The 16,792-nt window shown below is 46.1% G+C and overlaps 1 protein-coding gene across 1 annotated transcript in view; it reads right to left on the bottom strand.

Moving 5' to 3' along the window:
- The window catches only part of LOC149352533 (lysosomal aspartic protease-like), a 29,716-nt gene that overhangs the window by 360 nt on the left and 12,564 nt on the right, over nucleotides 1-16,792 (bottom strand). The window contains exons 4-6 of the mRNA XM_089577194.1: nucleotides 15,775-16,216; nucleotides 6,016-6,157; nucleotides 5,344-5,442 (exon numbers count right to left, since the gene is read on the bottom strand). Coding sequence (XP_089433320.1) covers nucleotides 5,344-5,442; nucleotides 6,016-6,157; nucleotides 15,775-16,216 — 683 coding nt within the window. The remainder of the gene's footprint in view (nucleotides 1-5,343; nucleotides 5,443-6,015; nucleotides 6,158-15,774; nucleotides 16,217-16,792) is intronic.

Genomic DNA, 16,792 nt, shown 5'->3' with positions numbered 1-16,792 from the left:
AGTTCACAACATCTCTGTCGTGCCAGTATACCCATGCTTATTGGCACCGGTGGCTTGTACAGACAAATGCGTGCGCGTGCGATAAACTATACTTCACAGCTTGTCTAAGGTAATTCATCACCAGATTCTTCGGGTTTGTCCCCGGTTGCCATGCGTGATGTGCGTCAAGTGCGGGAACTACCGCGCGCTTCCTCGAGGCCATGTATTGCAGTGTAAGCACTGAGAGCGCATATCAGATGCGGAGCATGGTTAAAGACTGAAGCGCGAAAAGACAAGGACAAACGAAGAAGTGGGCAGGACTGGCGCTGACTACCAACACATTTATCAGAGAAACGAGCAGCTTTTATAATGTCATCCAAGACCCATGTGACCCGATAAAAAAGCAGGCGGGGGAAAACTATCTAACACAGATACCCAGCGTTGCACGCAACATCAAAGCAGCACATCGAGGCGACGCAATGTCACCCCCGTAACCAAACTAAATGACCAGGAAGAGCCATAAGAAACCAGGATACAGAAGAATGAGTTATCGACTTTTGCCGCCCACGCAGCAGAGGCAAATTATAGAAACAAAGAACAAAAAAACAAAACAAAACGAAAAACAGCAACATAGTCACCGCAAAACTGTGTGAAAAGTCGAAGCAAAGCAGTGTCAAAGAGGCGCAACGCATAACAAAACAAAATGCTACGCGAAAGCTGCGAAATGCTCAAAGCAATACTTGGAAAAAGAAAAAGTTAAAAATTAAGAAGTTCTGAAGAACAAGACTTCTAGCAAATGTCATGCAAAACAGAGACGTAATTATAGTGGACCTAGAAAACTCGACTCCTTGTCTGAAATTAAAATTGAAGGGGTGCTGACGCACTTGTCTCCTGCTTTGGCGATCAACCGTGCCTCAATAATGACCCTTTCTATTTCGGTTCTCGCACGTGCTCTGATAACCGTGCGCGTGTAGAATGTTGTGAAGGTGTAGGTTGCGCAACCACGGGACGAACCACGAAGAAAGACACAGACACACACACAAGCGCACTGAAGTGCGCTTGTGTGTGTCTCTGTGTCTTCGTGGTTCGTCCCGTGGTTGCGCAACTGCGCTTGCGTGTGTCTCTGTGTCTTTCTTCGTGGTTCGTCCCGTGGTTGCGCAACCTACACCTTCACAACATCATGTACCAACTAGGCCCAACCCAAGTTTTATTGTAACGTGTAGAATGGGTCGCACCCTTTGCAAATCTTGCAATGGTCGTCCAGGTGCCCGCCGCTTTTGTTACGTGCTTTCCGACGGTGCTCGAGCAGTCTCTCGTTGAGGCACCTGCCGCTTTGCCCGATATACACGCTCCCATACTTCAACGGTATCTCGTAGATGACACATGTAGCACATTGCGTGAATGGATCTACATGTTTTATAGGGCAAACCTTTTTCTTTTGCTTGGACAAACTGAGATAAGTTATACGCTCGTTTCTAACGCGCTGAACTGCAATCACCATTCTATCCACAACTGTTAAATAAACCAGTTTCACAAAACGTCGATCGGTGGCACCCCACTGCATTTTGCGCTATTTAGTAAATATGGTCAACATGGTCGTTATAAAGCATACGTTCGGAAAAAACGACACCGAGTGTTTTCACATATTTCTCTGCATGATTACATACGGACTAATGGCAGTGTTATCAGGCATTTCCACCGATTTACGTGATATACTGAAGAGAAAGCATTTAGTTTTTTATTCATTTAAGGAGAGGCTATTATTATAGGTCCACAAACACAGCTTGAAGCAAATTGAACTTGCATGTGGTGAAATACTAATCTTTTCCAGTAAAAAAACAGATTACAATCATTAGCGCAGACGATCATAAGTTATCCATTAGCGCTAAATTATTTGCATAAAACAAAAAAGGAAGGGGCCTTAAATGCTGCCTTGTGGCATCCCATATTTTAGACACCGAACATGTTATATATTCATTAATCTAAACGAATTTAGGGTGTGAGGATAAGTTAGTTTATATAGGGTTTAACGCCCCAAAGCAACTCAGGCTATGAGGGACGCCGTAGTGGAGGGCTCTGCATAACTTCGACCACCTAGGATTCTTTGATTCTTTAACATGCACTGATATCGCACTGTACACGGGCCTCTAGCATTTCGCTTCCATCGAAATGTGACAGCCGCGGCCGGGATCGAGCCCTCGTCTTTCGCGTCAGAAGCCGAGCACTACAACCACCGAGCCATCGCGGTGGCTTTTGAGGATGAGTGCGATCGGATACACTGAACATGCACTGCGGAAAGCACATTCTTATAATTTAACCATGAATAGGTCGTGATTAACGCAGCCAAGAACGCCCCTGATGGACAGTTCAAACACCTGCGGGCAATAAATGATTCCACATCAAGCTTGAACAACCACACTACAACATTGTCTCATAAGCACCAAAGCGACTGTGGTTGCTCAAGCGCTGTCCAAAACATTATGCTAGCAAAACAAAATAGTTGCCTGTCTCTCTGTCTCTCATGCACCCGTTATTTTAGTATGCAGATGCAGTTTGGGACTAGGACACTAATACAGAAGAAATCAGCCACTTAGAATGTAGTCAGAAAAACGGGCTTCGTTTAGAATGCTTACGAAAAGCAGGTTTCTGTAATGGACCTTTATACCAATACGCACTTTGCAAGTTGCACCGACTAAATATTCTGTTCAGCATAGTCAGCCTTCAGAAGGAACTACTTTCCGATCTTATATGCAATATGATAGCCTCATGAGGGCTCGTGTCTGCTGCCGGAGTATGCGGTGCGGTGTACTAATCTCACGACGGATATGTTCGGCGGAACATATCCAAACATATCTTGTTCCAAAACTTCTTCATATTCTGAAGAATGACAATCATCTGGCAATGTAAGCTCATAACCCGAAATCACTGACGCAGGAAGTTAATTATTTTAAGAATATCAACTGATTATCAAAATCGTGCTTTCAACTTTAAAACCTGGCAATGTAAACGATATGCGAAGAAAGCGTCTGCCTTTATTAGGAGTCCCAAGATAGTGTTAGAAAAAAAAATAATACTAACCTGTGTTACATGCGATGGCAACAGCTGTTAGCATGAGTCGCCAATCGTATGGGTGATGTATAAATAATGCGCTTACAGTTTATGCGACGACCTTTTGATTCCCAGTCAATTGAAAAAAAAAAGGCGTTGGTAATGCATCCTTCGAGAAATAGGTTCTTTAGGTGTCTTGTTTAGGGCTGTATTGCACAAGATTCCACAAAATTTGTCCAATCTTTCAAAACGTTCCTGATGAATATGTGAAGTTATGGTGTATTGTTTTCTTTTTGTTTTTGTTAGGATGTGTGTATTTGGTACGCTTACTTTTGTTTATCCCTAAACTGTTGAGAATGTGACCTTTATTTTATGAACGCAATATGTCGTCTTCGCATGCCGCATTTATAATGTACAATATTGTGATGGACCCGAAACTAGCCTTTGGCTACGGGTCCAATAGCAATGTGCATATTGTAGCCTTGTAAATTGATTTTTAAATAAAAAAATCACAAGATATTTGATCCATAGGTAAAAAAATTTAATATATGTGTAATAAGGGAGTAATTACTCATTGGCATCCACCCAAGCGCAGCCATACGGCTACAAAGGAAAGCTATACAGCTTTCTCAGAAACTTCGTAGTTAAAGAAAAATTCGTCCTGGTCCGGGGTTCGAACCCGGGACCACCGCTACACCGGAGCAGTCGCTCTACCAACTGAGCTAACCGGGACGGCAAGCTTATGGTATAGGCGAGAGCGAATTGATCAATAACTCGAAGTGGGAACAGTGTTGGTCAAATGCTTAGGGTGCTGGGTTCGATCCCCAGTGGCGCCGGGTACCCACCGGTTTCTTTAATGGGTACAAGATTTCCCCTGGCCTGGTGCTCGGCTCTTCTAGGGTGAAATGCTTGGGAAAAGGGTCTTAGACCAAACCGTTGTCTTGACGGATGAGTGATAAGTTCCCCCGCCAAGCAACCATAAGTCCGCCTCGTGCGGCATAAGCCCAATTTGTGGTAGCGGTGGTCCCGGGTTCGAACCCCGGACCAGGACGAATTTTTCTTTAACTACGAAGTTTCTGAGAAAGCTGTATAGCTTTCCTTTGTAGCCGTATGGCTGCGCTTGGGTGGATGCCAATGAGTAATTACTCCCTTATTACAAATTTACTCCTTTGGGGGATTCCCCTAAACATTTGACCAACACTGTTCCCACTTCGAGTTATTGATCAATTCGCTCTCGCCCTACCATAAGCTTGCCGTCCCGGTTAGCTCAGTTGGTAGAGCGACTGCTCCGGTGTAGCGGTGGTCCCGGGTTCGAACCCCGGACCAGGATGAATTTTTCTTTAACTACGAAGTTTCTGAGAAAGCTGTATAGCTTTCCTTTGTAGCCGTATGGCTGCGCTTGGGTGGATGCCAATGAGTAATTACTTCCTTATTACAAATTTACTCCTTTGGGGGATTCCCCTAAACATTTGACCAACACTGTTCCCACTTCGAGTTATTGATCAATTCGCTCTCGCCCTACCATAAGCTTGCCGTCCCGGTTAGCTCAGTTGGTAGAGCGACTGCTCCGGTGTAGCGGTGGTCCCGGGTTCGAACCCCGGACCAGGACGAATTTTTCTTTAACTACGAAGTTTCTGAGAAAGCTGTATAGCTTTCCTTTGTAGCCGTATGGCTGCGCTTGGGTGGATGCCAATGAGTAATTACTCCCTTATTACAAATTTACTCCACTTTGGGGGATTCCCCTAAACATTTGACCAACACTGTTCCCACTTCGAGTTATTGATCAATTCGCTCTCGCCCTACCATAAGCTTGCCGTCCCGGTTAGCTCAGTTGGTAGAGCGACTGCTCCGGTGTAGCGGTGGTCCCGGGTTCGAACCGCGGACCAGGACGAATTTTTCTTTAACTACGAAGTTTCTGAGAAAGCTGTATAGCTTTCCTTTGTAGCCGTATGGCTGCGCTTGGGTGGATGCCAATGAGTAATTACTCCCTTATTACAAATTTACTCCACCTTGGGGGATTCCCCTAAACATTTGACCAATATATGTGTAGTACCTAAATTATTTTATGAGAAAACAGTGCCACTTGAACTACTTATAGAGTCCAACGGCGATGGGTAGCTTCACCGTAATGGTCATGAGTTTTTTCTCCATCTTCACGCTAACCAGGTGAGCAACATGTATACTTGCTCTGCTATGTATTCACAGCGCAAGAACACTGTCAAGATTTTGCTTTCACTGGAATGCTCAATACGGCGTGCAGTACGTGTTTACGTTCAAATAAAGCTTTGCGCATACAAAAAAGGAACAGTTACGCACCTGCAGAGTATAGTCTTTGCCTTCAAATACAAACTGTCGTCCACCGATTGTGAAGACAGCGTTGGGAAACTTAGGAACGTTCGAGCACTTCACACGATACTGAAAAAAAAAAAATTAATGAATGAATGAGCGGTCACAGTGGCTGCTGGGAAAATAAGAAAATTACGACGGTGAAGAGTGAGCATAAGGCACAAACTAGAAGCCCAGAAGCAGTGATCGTCAGATTATAATAAATAGTAGAAGAAAAAAAAGCGAATTCAGGCAGTCGTATGCATGCGGCGAGAGTGTAAATGCATTACTGATAGAAGAATAATACAAAGTGAAAAAAAAAGTAGGCTATTGACGATGGAGCTCTCAAGAACAGTAAAGAGTAAAATACGGGCTATACAGGCTATGCAGGAAATACAGGCTATTAGGCGTATGAACAACATAGTTTTTACACACAAGGAAGCACGGCAGGTAAGAGAACACAAGGTACAAGATTCGTGGATTACGAGAGAAGCTGGTGGACAGATGACACCGACGAACATTTTGTGCACCATCTTCTTAGTGTCATTATTTTCGCGACTCCAGTTCTGAGTCGTGGCGAAAATGCTGAACAGATCTTTACGCATTACAACTGGTGCCTGGCGTGGATGGCCTGTACATCTACGTCTGCACTGAAGTACGCACTGTGCCTCTGGGCCCAGGTGTCGCTTTGAGATACCGGTTGATGCGTTCGATCACATCCTTGGGTCCCGCCATGATCGTGGTGCCGCTGTCGACAACGGCCTGTGTTGGGCTGCTGATGAATGTCTTGCTTCCAACCTGCAGCCTAAACATGCAAAAGGCAAAAAGCTGCTCGCTCATGTTAACTCTTGGCTGCTGCTGAAGGCTGTTAGGAAGCACGGGTAGGAAGCTTTACACTTCCGGCGGTGTTTTAAGTTTGACAAATGAGCAGCAGTATACATTAGTGCACTGCACGGGCTCGGGCCGGGCCGGGCCGGGACATGATTTGTTTTGCCGAGCCTGGGCCGGGCCCGGGCCTCAAGTTGCGGGCCCGGGCCAGGCTCGGGCTTAAAGCTGCGGACCTGTGTCGGGCTTGGGTCCGTGCAGAAACGGCTGGTGTCCGACTATTCATTCACTACTGCAGAGTGAAGTACACAACTGCGGCATTAGAGCAGCGACGGGGATGAGCTATGGGTTATAATATGCGCTGGGAAAAAAACTAAGCTTTATTCATTGACTTATTTATTTCCTTATTTCTACGCCGCCGCGGTGGCTGAGTGGTCAAGGCGCTTGATTACTGAGCCGGGGAACCAGGGTTTGCTCCTAGCCTCGGCGGCGGCATTTCTATTTAGGCGGTAAGCATGACAGCCATGCACTTTGCAGTATCATTGCAGTATCATTGCATGTCTCTCGCAGCCTGACTCCCCTTGTGCCCTTAAGCCCCAAAAACATAGCTTTTATTTCATAGCTATATTTTTCTCATGTGAGAAAATTCACAAACTGAAGCGCATTTGGCTTTCTTTTTGATCAGCGGACCGGAACGTCTCGTAAATGAAATAGCCACAAAAGCTCGCGAGAGTATGTAAATCTCATCCTATAACCACATCTATCCCTCCTCTTTTCTTCAGCCTGGTTGTCATGACAAGTGTTTTGCCCTGTAAGTTATCACGTGGTTCGCGCGTTATCTTCTGCTCCACCAGTAAGAGTAAAATTCAACCGGTCTTAATTGGCCATTGATCGTTCGTCATCCCAAAACATATCTATACACTATTAGAAATGCATTCGGGAAGAACATATTAGTTTATGATATGATTGAAACAGCGCAAGGCCGAAGGCCAAAAAAAGAGGCCTTGCGCTGTTTCAATCATATCATGTACAACCAACTCGCCCATCAGCTCGTGCTTTCAAGCAATATTAGTTTAGGTCGCTTATAGTCTTCAAAACACACACCGTGAAATACTCAAGTCTTTTAGCTTTTCGTTTCTGCTGAAAGGCGACCAGTTCGGCTATGAGTTCAACCTGTGAGATCCCGTTCACTAAAAAAATGTCATCCCACTGCTTGCTAGGCAGCTTTAATGTTTATACTTCCGGGCGGCAAAATATAACTGATTAAAATCATGGGGGAATTACGCGCGTATGCAGCCCTATTATTTGGCTCTCGGAACTTCCGAGTTTATCTTTGCGCACCTACACGAGATCACTGTCCAAAAGACGGGCCTGGTGAGCACTACTCTTAATCACTTCCTTCTGGGTTAAAAAGAACCAACTTTCTGCAAGCCAAACTGTGGTTTCAGAACCTTTGTCGGCCAGTTTCTTATCGGTCTAGTAGCAGTCTACTTGCTGAGAGTGAGCAGTGTATCTCAAGCGTTACTGTGAAACGGGCCGGGCCGGGCCCGGGCTGGGCTTTACTCCGGGATTCACGGGCCGGGCCGGGCTCGCTAAAGCGATAATTTAGTGGGCCTGGGCCGGGCTCGGACTAGAAGCCGCGGGCATGGGCCGGCCTCGGGCTTCAGGTCTCGGGCCCGGGCCGGGCTTGTGCCTCAGATTGAGGCCCGTGCAGTGCTCTAGTATACATACACATAGGGCGCTTTGTTTTTGGGTAAAACCCAATTTTCTTGCACCCCCGAGGGTATTCCTTAACGCTCGGGTTAAGCCCGATTTCTACTCGAAAATAGGTCTTCTAGACGATATTAGTTTTCAGTACACAAAGCTGAAGACACCGCATGTTATTTATGGATATACGAGGTCTGTTAGAAAAGTATCCGACCTTTGGCCGTTGAAAAAAAAACTTGCATAACTGGAGCGTTGCAAACCTAGTCATCTTTAAAGTAGTCTACTTGGGACTCCACACACTTCTCCCAGCGGTGCTGCCATTGTGGGAAGTATCCCGAAAAGGCCCTTTTCGGAATGGAGTTTAGCTCAGCTGTCGTTGCAGCCATAATGTTCTTCCTTGTCTGAAATCGCGCTCCTTTCAATGGCCTTTTGATTTTGGGAACCAGCCAGAAATCGCAGGGGCCATATCAGGACAGTAAGGAGTCTGTTGAACTACAGGAGTCTGGTTTTTCACCAAAAAATCTGATTCGAGTGCGAGGAATGTGCAGGAGCATTGGCGCGATGGGTGCGCCAATTTCCTGTTGACCTCAGCTCCAGGTTCTTGCGCCGCACAGCATCACGTAGGCAACGGAGGACATCCCTGTAGTACTCTTTGGTCATTGTTTGACCCTGTAGAGTGCGTACTCGTGGTCTGCCACACAGAGGGTGTCAAAGAAAGCAGTCAGCATCACTTTCACATTGCTGCGCAATTGGCGGGCCTTCTTAAGTCTTGGTGACGTGGAATGCTTCCACTCTGACGACTGGGATCTGGTTTCCGGGTCGTACCTGTACACCCAAGACTCGTCACTAGTGATTATGATGTTGATGAAGTCGGGGTCACTGTTTGCGGAATCCAGCATGTCCTGTGAGATTTCAACACGAAGCTGCTTTTGCTCCACCGTGAGCAGCTTCGGCACGAATTTCGCCGCAACTCTCTCCATGGCCAAATCTTCGGTGATAATGGAATGTGCGGAGAAATTGTTCATGTCCACCTCTTCCTCAATTTCTCGGATAGTCACGCGACAGTCCCGCATCACCATGGCGTTCAGTTCGGCAATGACCTGGTCATTTTGGCATGTTGATGGCCGATTGGAGCGTGGCTCGTTCTCCACCGATGTGCGGCCATCTTTAAAACAATTGTAACACTGCTTAAACTGTGTGCTGCTCATAGCATCTTCACCGAAAGCCGTCTGAATATTTCGAATGGTTTCCACTCGGCTGTCGCCAAGTTTATGGCAAAATTTGTTGCAGTAGCGCTGCTCCTTTCACTCCGCCATTTTCCTTGCAATAAAAAACCGACGAGAGCACTGCACACTGCCTCACTCAAACGCTGCTTCCCAGCGACTGACGCTATCGGCAGGCGGGAAAAAATTCGTGCATGCGCATGAAGGTTCAAGGTCGCCTGATGCAAGCGCGCTTGTCTCATATCCATCAGGTGTTCGCAAAAAAAAATAAAGTCGGATACTTTTCTAACAGACCTCGTATAGTGCTCATTTCAGATCTGTGCCTTCCGTCAACTGGGGATCTTAAACCTCTTTTAACTCGTTTTCATGAAGCGGGTGAACTTGAGGATAAGTTCAAAAAGGGCCATTTAGAAGCGGGGCCAAAACAAGGCTACCAACCGGACGTCTTATAGGAGACACTGTATTACGGCTATCGGCACCCTGCTCCAAGGAGCTTGTATGTTTAAAATGGTCGCTGTGATGTTGAATATCTTCGCACTGTAGTCATGCCCCTCTTGCTCAGACGCGGGAGTGCTCCAAGTTCTCCATGGGAAATTGATAACGTACGCGACGAAATATTTCCAATAGATTAAGAAAAAAAATCTTAGTAAACATTTTTTTCGTGGAACCCGCGATTTCCATGTTGTGATATAAGGTGCAAAAATATGGCTTTTTTTTTTTGTCTTGCAGAAAAACGAAGTGTTCTAGTAGACTGTCTTATGCTGCAGAAAAATGACCCGAAAAAACCTGAACTACGGAAATTTTTTCTGAAGAACCCGATTTACAAACGAATTTGGGCTTGCAAAATATCGCCCGGTTTTTACTCCCCGAATACAGGAATACCAGAAAACGGACGGCCCTACATTCATATGATGCTCAAAATTAAGCTTTACAGATTTCTTAAAATTAGGAATTGAGTGGCGCGTGAAATCCACCTGTGCACAAAAGTTATGCGGCCAGGGCAACACAAAGTGTGACGAGCCGCCGCGGTGGCTCAGTGGTTATGGTGCTCGGCTGCTGACCCGAAAGACGCGGGTTCGATCCCGGCCGCGGCGGTTGAATTTCTTTGGAGGAAAAATTCTAGAGGCCCGTGTACTGTGCGATGTCAGTGGACGTTAAAGAACCCCAGGTGGTCGAAATTTCCGGAGCCCTTCACTACGGCGTCTCTCATGGCCCTAGTCGCTTTGGGACGTTAAACCATACCAAATAAAACCAAACCAAACGAAGTGTCATGATGATTGTCACCGTCAGGCACCTGATTAACTTAAATATATTAATGAACTTTTTATCCACTGCGCCTAGCGTGAATGTTTAAACTGAAACATGTAGGCAGCCACATTTTTAGGCTCGCTGTTTGGCACAATTCTTCGAGTGTTCGCGTGCTTCGAGATATTTGCCCCCAAAGTTTTCACTGATATAGCGTAATTACACATGAAAGGCGGTGGCAGTCGACGGGAAACTCCTTCCTAGTGGGACGCAGGTGATGCTTCGGACGTTTCTTCCATTTCGATAGCCGAAAGTGAAAAAGAAAACGTTATCTTCACCGGTCGCCCTAAGCTGCTGGCAGCTGAAACGCCGCATCACGCTGGCAGGAATTTCGCGCCGATCTGTCACCGCCTTGCATGTGCAATAACGTGGATCGAGCTGAAAATCTGGATGCGAATATCTCGGAATACACGCGTGCTAGGAGTATTCTACCAAATGGAATCGTGTACGAATACGTCCGCCTCTCAGTTTCCAGTATAAGCATGGCCACTTACTGCAGTCACTAAAAAACTAATTAATCAACCCTAGTCAATGAGGTCCCTGATGGTGACAATTATTATCACACAGTGTGTCCTCCTGGCCACGTACACCTCAACGCCTGATTTTTAGACATCTGAAAGCTTAATTTTGGTCACCCTTTGGAACTTTTGGTCACCCTAGTTCTTTGGAACACCGGGACCAAACAAGGTGCCAAACATTATGCATACGCACAGGTCTTGAGGAGAAAGGTATAAAGAAAAACATGTCTTAGCACGGCCACAGGAAGAAACTTACCGCCACGGACAAGAAAAAAAAAAACAGACACTTGTAATGGAAGGGAAGTTTGACGCTATACTCGTAAATATTACTTCTATGGTAAGCCTCAACTTCTTCCCACAATTCCGCTCTTTTCGAAGCATTTAATGATAAAGCAAACTAGGTCTATTATTTCAAGCTTTTGCAATACATAAAGAACAACAAGCTCTACACTACAAAAAATCCTGAGCCATATTCACAGTATTCTCTCCGCAGAGGACACAGAAGGACACCTATTACAAGAACAAACTATAGCCTGCACCATACAGACTACTAGACACCTTTATTGTCCAATCATGTTGATGAGTTAGTAAATTTTAACAAACCAATGATCAAATATTTTCTAAAAACCCTTTTGCTCAAGCATGACTTTTTATTCGTATAATTTCGTATAAATTTGTCCAATTCCTTTTGATTTGTTGTGCCTGAAAATGTATGTTTATTTTAGTATTACGGACTTTCTTTGGTAATATTCCCTATAACGGCGTATTTGGCTTTAAATATAGTTATATTTGGATGTTTTGTGATTGGAAAGCAGTCGGCCATATTATGTTCGCCTGTTTTGTAAATATTTTTGTGATCATGGTTCAAATCTTTACGTGACCAAAGATTGTATTTCCTAATGCTCTTTTAACTGCCCCTCTACCTGCTCACTGAACGTCATCCGGAGCGAAAGCCTTTGTCAGGCAAAGTAGCCTTTAGCTTTCGCACCGGCTTTCTTTAACGGGAAGGAAGAAATGAAGAGAGAGAAAGAGCGGAATAGAGTGTAGAGTCTGCAAGCGAGCGGCTGTAACCGATTCTATATCACGTGGGGTGCTCTACCTTTCGAGCTATCCAGTGTACACATTACCAAAACGCTACAAAGCCCGCCCTGAAGACAACGCAAGCAGTTACCAGCCCATCATAGAAGTAGGTGACTTATACTGCTTATTTGGCGTGGTCCCATCGTTTCCAACGAGTCGCCTTTCTATGAAGCGTGACTTCTTTGAAAGTAAAACGCGGTCTGAGCAGAAGTTTGTCCTGAGGTGGTGATGATGGAAAGCTTTTTTAGGAAGAGTGACTGGGAGATCAATCCCGGTGGGCGAGGCCCTCACTCCAGGACTCCGATAGCGTATACTATTCTGCGGGCCCGCGCAATCAGCCGCTGCTCCTCGTCCAGGCTAGAGCTGGATAGAGCTTCTTTAGATGGTTTATTCCTGCTGATGAGAAACATTCGCAGTGCGTGAACGAACGGGGACATCCAATGAAACGCGTAGACATTGGCGCCAGCCTTGTGTGTACTTGTCTCTTTGTCTATTCGTATGAGTTTCCCGCTGTCGAGCCTTTGGATCAACATCTCAGGAGGTTCCAGACAGTCAGTTACAAATAGAGTTGGAACACCCTCTCTCTTGATGAGTCTATTTGAGCGAATAGAAGCTGCGACGCAATGCATGAGGACAGCCAACCGATATGCAACCTGCACAGCCATTAGTACCTTCATGCTTCTCACAAAAATTACAGCTACAGCAGATGAGAACTTGCAGTGTTAGTTCGCAGGGTTTATTTTTTTCTTATTTCCCACGGACTTTCAGCTTTGGGGCTGAAATTGAAGAGTTCGTAGATTTTTTAAAAATTTGTCCAAGGTCCAGGTCTGCTGATACGCGACGGCTTGTCAAGAACGCACATAAGCAGCCCTTCAGGAAATCTTTCACCAATCCTTCAAGAAACGCGACCTCTTATTGTCTAAATAGATAGATGAAGGCTAATTATGCGCCCACAAAATTTTTATTGATACTGGTCATTCTGCATGAGATTCGATGGTCGCAGCAGATTTGCATTCTTCTGCATTTTATAAAAAAGAACAAAAGGTCTGAAGCTTGGCCGATAGGACTGGCATCCTACACAGATTTTAGTGGGATTTAAAAGGCGCATACCTAACGCATTGCGAAGTGCATTGAGAGTCGGCCCTCATATCATCATCATCATAATCATCAGCCTGACTACGTCCACTGCAGGGCAAAGGTTTCTCCCATGTCTCTCCAATTAATCCTCTCCTTTGCCAGTTGCGGCCACCCTATCCCCGCAAACTTCTTAATCTCATCCGCCCACCTAACTTTCTGCCGCCCCTTGCTACTTTTGCCTTCTCTTGGAATCTGAATACCCCCTGCACCTCCGCTGTACCTCCGAAACACGCCATCACGAATACTGCTACATATCAAGAACACGGACGAATTATGGCTTTCAAGCCCTATGGTATGCATAACCCTTTGCGTTGAACGAGTTTGGTTTCACCAAAGACAACACTTCAACTATATCCTCAAAGAGGTTGCTGAAATGCTTCTGTAGTGTCCTCATTTTCTAGTTGTTAACTTCTGTTTTAAGTTATTTTATGTAATTTTTGTATTGTTAGTCTTTCAGAAATGCAAAAAAAAATCTAAGTCCCAACTGTTTTTTTTTGTTGAAACTGTTAAACTCCTCTCATGTTTCCTTAATCCATGTTCTTTCTTCCCATGTTCGATGTACTTTGTTCTTTTTGTAGTACATGTTCATTTCTTACTATCATTATGATTCCTAATATTTCATGTCACTGGTGAGCATCACGCGGCGGAACGCACCAGAGGTGATGGTGAGGACCGTCAAGAAGTTGTTACGCGGCTTTTTCGCCCTTCACCTCAAACATGTACATTGTGTACGTTGTGTGGAATAAAATATTGTATTGTATATTCGGCTGGTCGGCACTATCATATGTTCGCCTCGTGGTTTCCGAGTGCTTGCCATGCCAAGCGCTCTCACTTCGAAATAGGTCCAACCCCGAGACCTGCGGAAAAGTGGTCGCCACTAGAGCACTGCACGGGCTCAGGTCGGCCCGAAAGCCCGGATCCGGCCCGACCCGCAGGCCGAGCCAAAAACCGCGTTGCTTCGGCGGGCCTCGGCCGGTCTCGGGCTTGAAGTTGCAGGCCAGGACCGGACGTGGGCCCTTACATAAAAAGCCTGTTGTCTGACTTTTGATTAAATATTGAAGGGTGAAGTATACTTAGGACTTTTTAGCAGCAAACATAGCTGTATCAGGACCATGGTGTGGGCCGAGAAAAAAAAAAGTTGCTCAGCGTTTATTTACTTACCTTTCTTGTGTGTGTGTCTACGATAGTTACTTTTTGTCACGCGAGAAAAAACTAAAAACAATAGTGTTTTTGCCTGCTGCACGGAGCGTCTTTCAAATGAAAGAATCCTGGCGCTAATATTTTTCCAGGTTCCGTTAACTCGGAATTACAGAAACCTTAAATGCGTCATCGGTAGACCGAATTTAATCAGCGTCACTCACACTACAATATCCAAGTAATTCCGGACGCACACGCCCGCCACGCTGAACGATGCACGAATATTAAAAAGCAGTTTTGAATGATTAAATAGCAGAAACTAAATACCGCTCTCGAGCGCTGGCTTGGGCTGTTTAAGCTTTCAGTGAGCACATGGCCACTGATATATACCGAAAGGCGTTTGACATCGGCTCCGTTTTGTGTTACGCTCACGACCGGGTATTTGAAGCTACATAAGAGCCCCTTGAGAAGGAACGAAATTCATTTGCTCGAAGGGCGGCCGCATGTCTCAAGGCCGTCTTTGATTGGGTGCTTTTTCTAGAGGTGCTTTTCTTTTCTCGTCTCCATTCAAACGCGGTCAGTGCTGCCATGAATTCAACCCTCGAAATCATGAGCTTGAAAAAAAAAGAGATTCTAGCCACGGCTGCGAGGACGTTCCGGTATTTAGATATTGTCGGCCGCAAAAAAATGATTGATTAAAAATCTAGAGGCAGCGCAAACAGTCGCAGGCGAGAGAAATGTTCAAAAACTTGAACACGAGAACATGTCTGATCTCATCTTTCTAGCTTTTTGCGCTTACAAAACCAATTTTTTCAGGCGTTAATGTGACTTCAATGCTTTTCCCAGCCACTTCTTCACGTGTGCAGTATAGGAGCCTACATGCACATGTGCACAGTGAGTACGTTCGGCTGGTGTTCACAGTGAGTATGTTCGGCAGTATGTTCGACTGGTGGGTTCCGAGTGTGCGGCTCTGACTCGATCCGAAGCGCTCCCATTTCAAATGGGAGCAATCCCGAGATCTGAAGAGTGGTGGCCGCACGATGCCAGCCATTTCCGCAGCCGCTCGCACTCGCTCAGCCCGCGCGCACGCGTAAGTGCAGCGCAGCTAGGTAAGCATAAACACAACAAATATGTGGACGATGCTTAGCGCTATGCTTTGTCCACAAGTTTCTTTCATCTGTACTTACTGTATTTACATACGCGTTTACTCCCCGTCAAGTTTGCGGCAGATATATAGACTGCAAAAATATCCAGGTAACATCCACCAGTATTCCATTCATATTCGTTTCCGACGCTTTTGACATTCTCGAAAGCTGTCGAGGGTTCGGCTGGGTTCCTTCTGTTTAAATAAAAAATGGTTGCTAATCTGACAACTCTGAGCAAAAGGACTGAAGCGACCAGCCAAAGACACCCGTATAAGGGGTCCAGCCTCAAGGCTTAATGGCGCCTGGCGAGGCCTCGGCCACCCCGTGGGTGGTGTCTGCACATACCCGTCCATGGAGAACTGCCAGTAGCCCTTTTTGGAGACGGGTGCGTAGGTGATTCCTTCGGTGTAGCGCTTGGCGTCCACGCCCCCAAAGAGGATCTCGCCTCCGTCCTCCTGGCTGGGCGTGCTGCTGAGGTACACCGAGAAGAGCGGCTCCGTGACCAGCTGCTGCTTGAGCATGTTGTCGAACGGCGGCACCAGGTTCTTCACTGAGATCTCCGGGTAGCCGAGGCCCAAAATGCCGTCGAAGGTGACCACTTCGAAGACGTCTCCGGTGGTGTGGGTAATTTCGCCGAACAGTTGCCCCCTCACGCTCACACTGGCTATGCCCAGGTCATCCCTGCTCAGCGTTCCTCGCACTTGGCCGGACTCGTACTTCACTTTGAAGATTTGCCCATTTTTCTTGTAGGTTGACGACTTTCTGCTGTCGTACTTACTGCGGCCGCCTGGGTAAATAATCGAAAACACAAAGTATAATAGTACGTGCCGGTCCAGCACACGGCACTCTTCAGGGGTGCCCGAGTGTTGTGCTCCTGCTGCGTTTGCTCTTTATTAACTTGGGATTCGAAACGACTTGCTACTGAGTATGCGCTTGAGTTGTGGTTTATGATTTGTGTTCCGGAAAGTTGTACACAGGGAAAACAACGCAACGGCGTACAGTACCACACTACGCAGCACCCCCTTTCGCGCGGCCAAGAGAGAAGGAAGCTTTATGCAACGCCTAGTCCTGCATACTTACACTGAGGCTGCCAAGCACTTTAGTCACTTCACTCTAGCGGATGAGCCGAACAGCGCGTGGTTCGCTGTTTATTTCGACAGAACTTTCGCTCACGACGCGCAGGAATAACTATTGTAGCTTTCAAGCGTTTTTCAACAGCCATGAATGACGTCACTTAGAGGCATTCAGACTCGGCACACCACGTGTGAAGAACACCTGCTCTCAAATTTTCTTTTACCCCCCCCCCCCCCCCTCCTTCTTATATGTCAAAATTCAAGTGAGACGGCATTGGCCTTCTTTAATC

The sequence above is a fragment of the Amblyomma mixtum genome, chromosome 3 (assembly GCF_055824585.1).
Source record: "Amblyomma mixtum isolate Tamu chromosome 3, ASM5582458v1, whole genome shotgun sequence".
In the NCBI taxonomy this organism is placed as follows: Eukaryota; Metazoa; Arthropoda; class Arachnida; order Ixodida; family Ixodidae; genus Amblyomma; species Amblyomma mixtum.
This window is presented reverse-complemented; position numbering and strand designations above follow the sequence as displayed.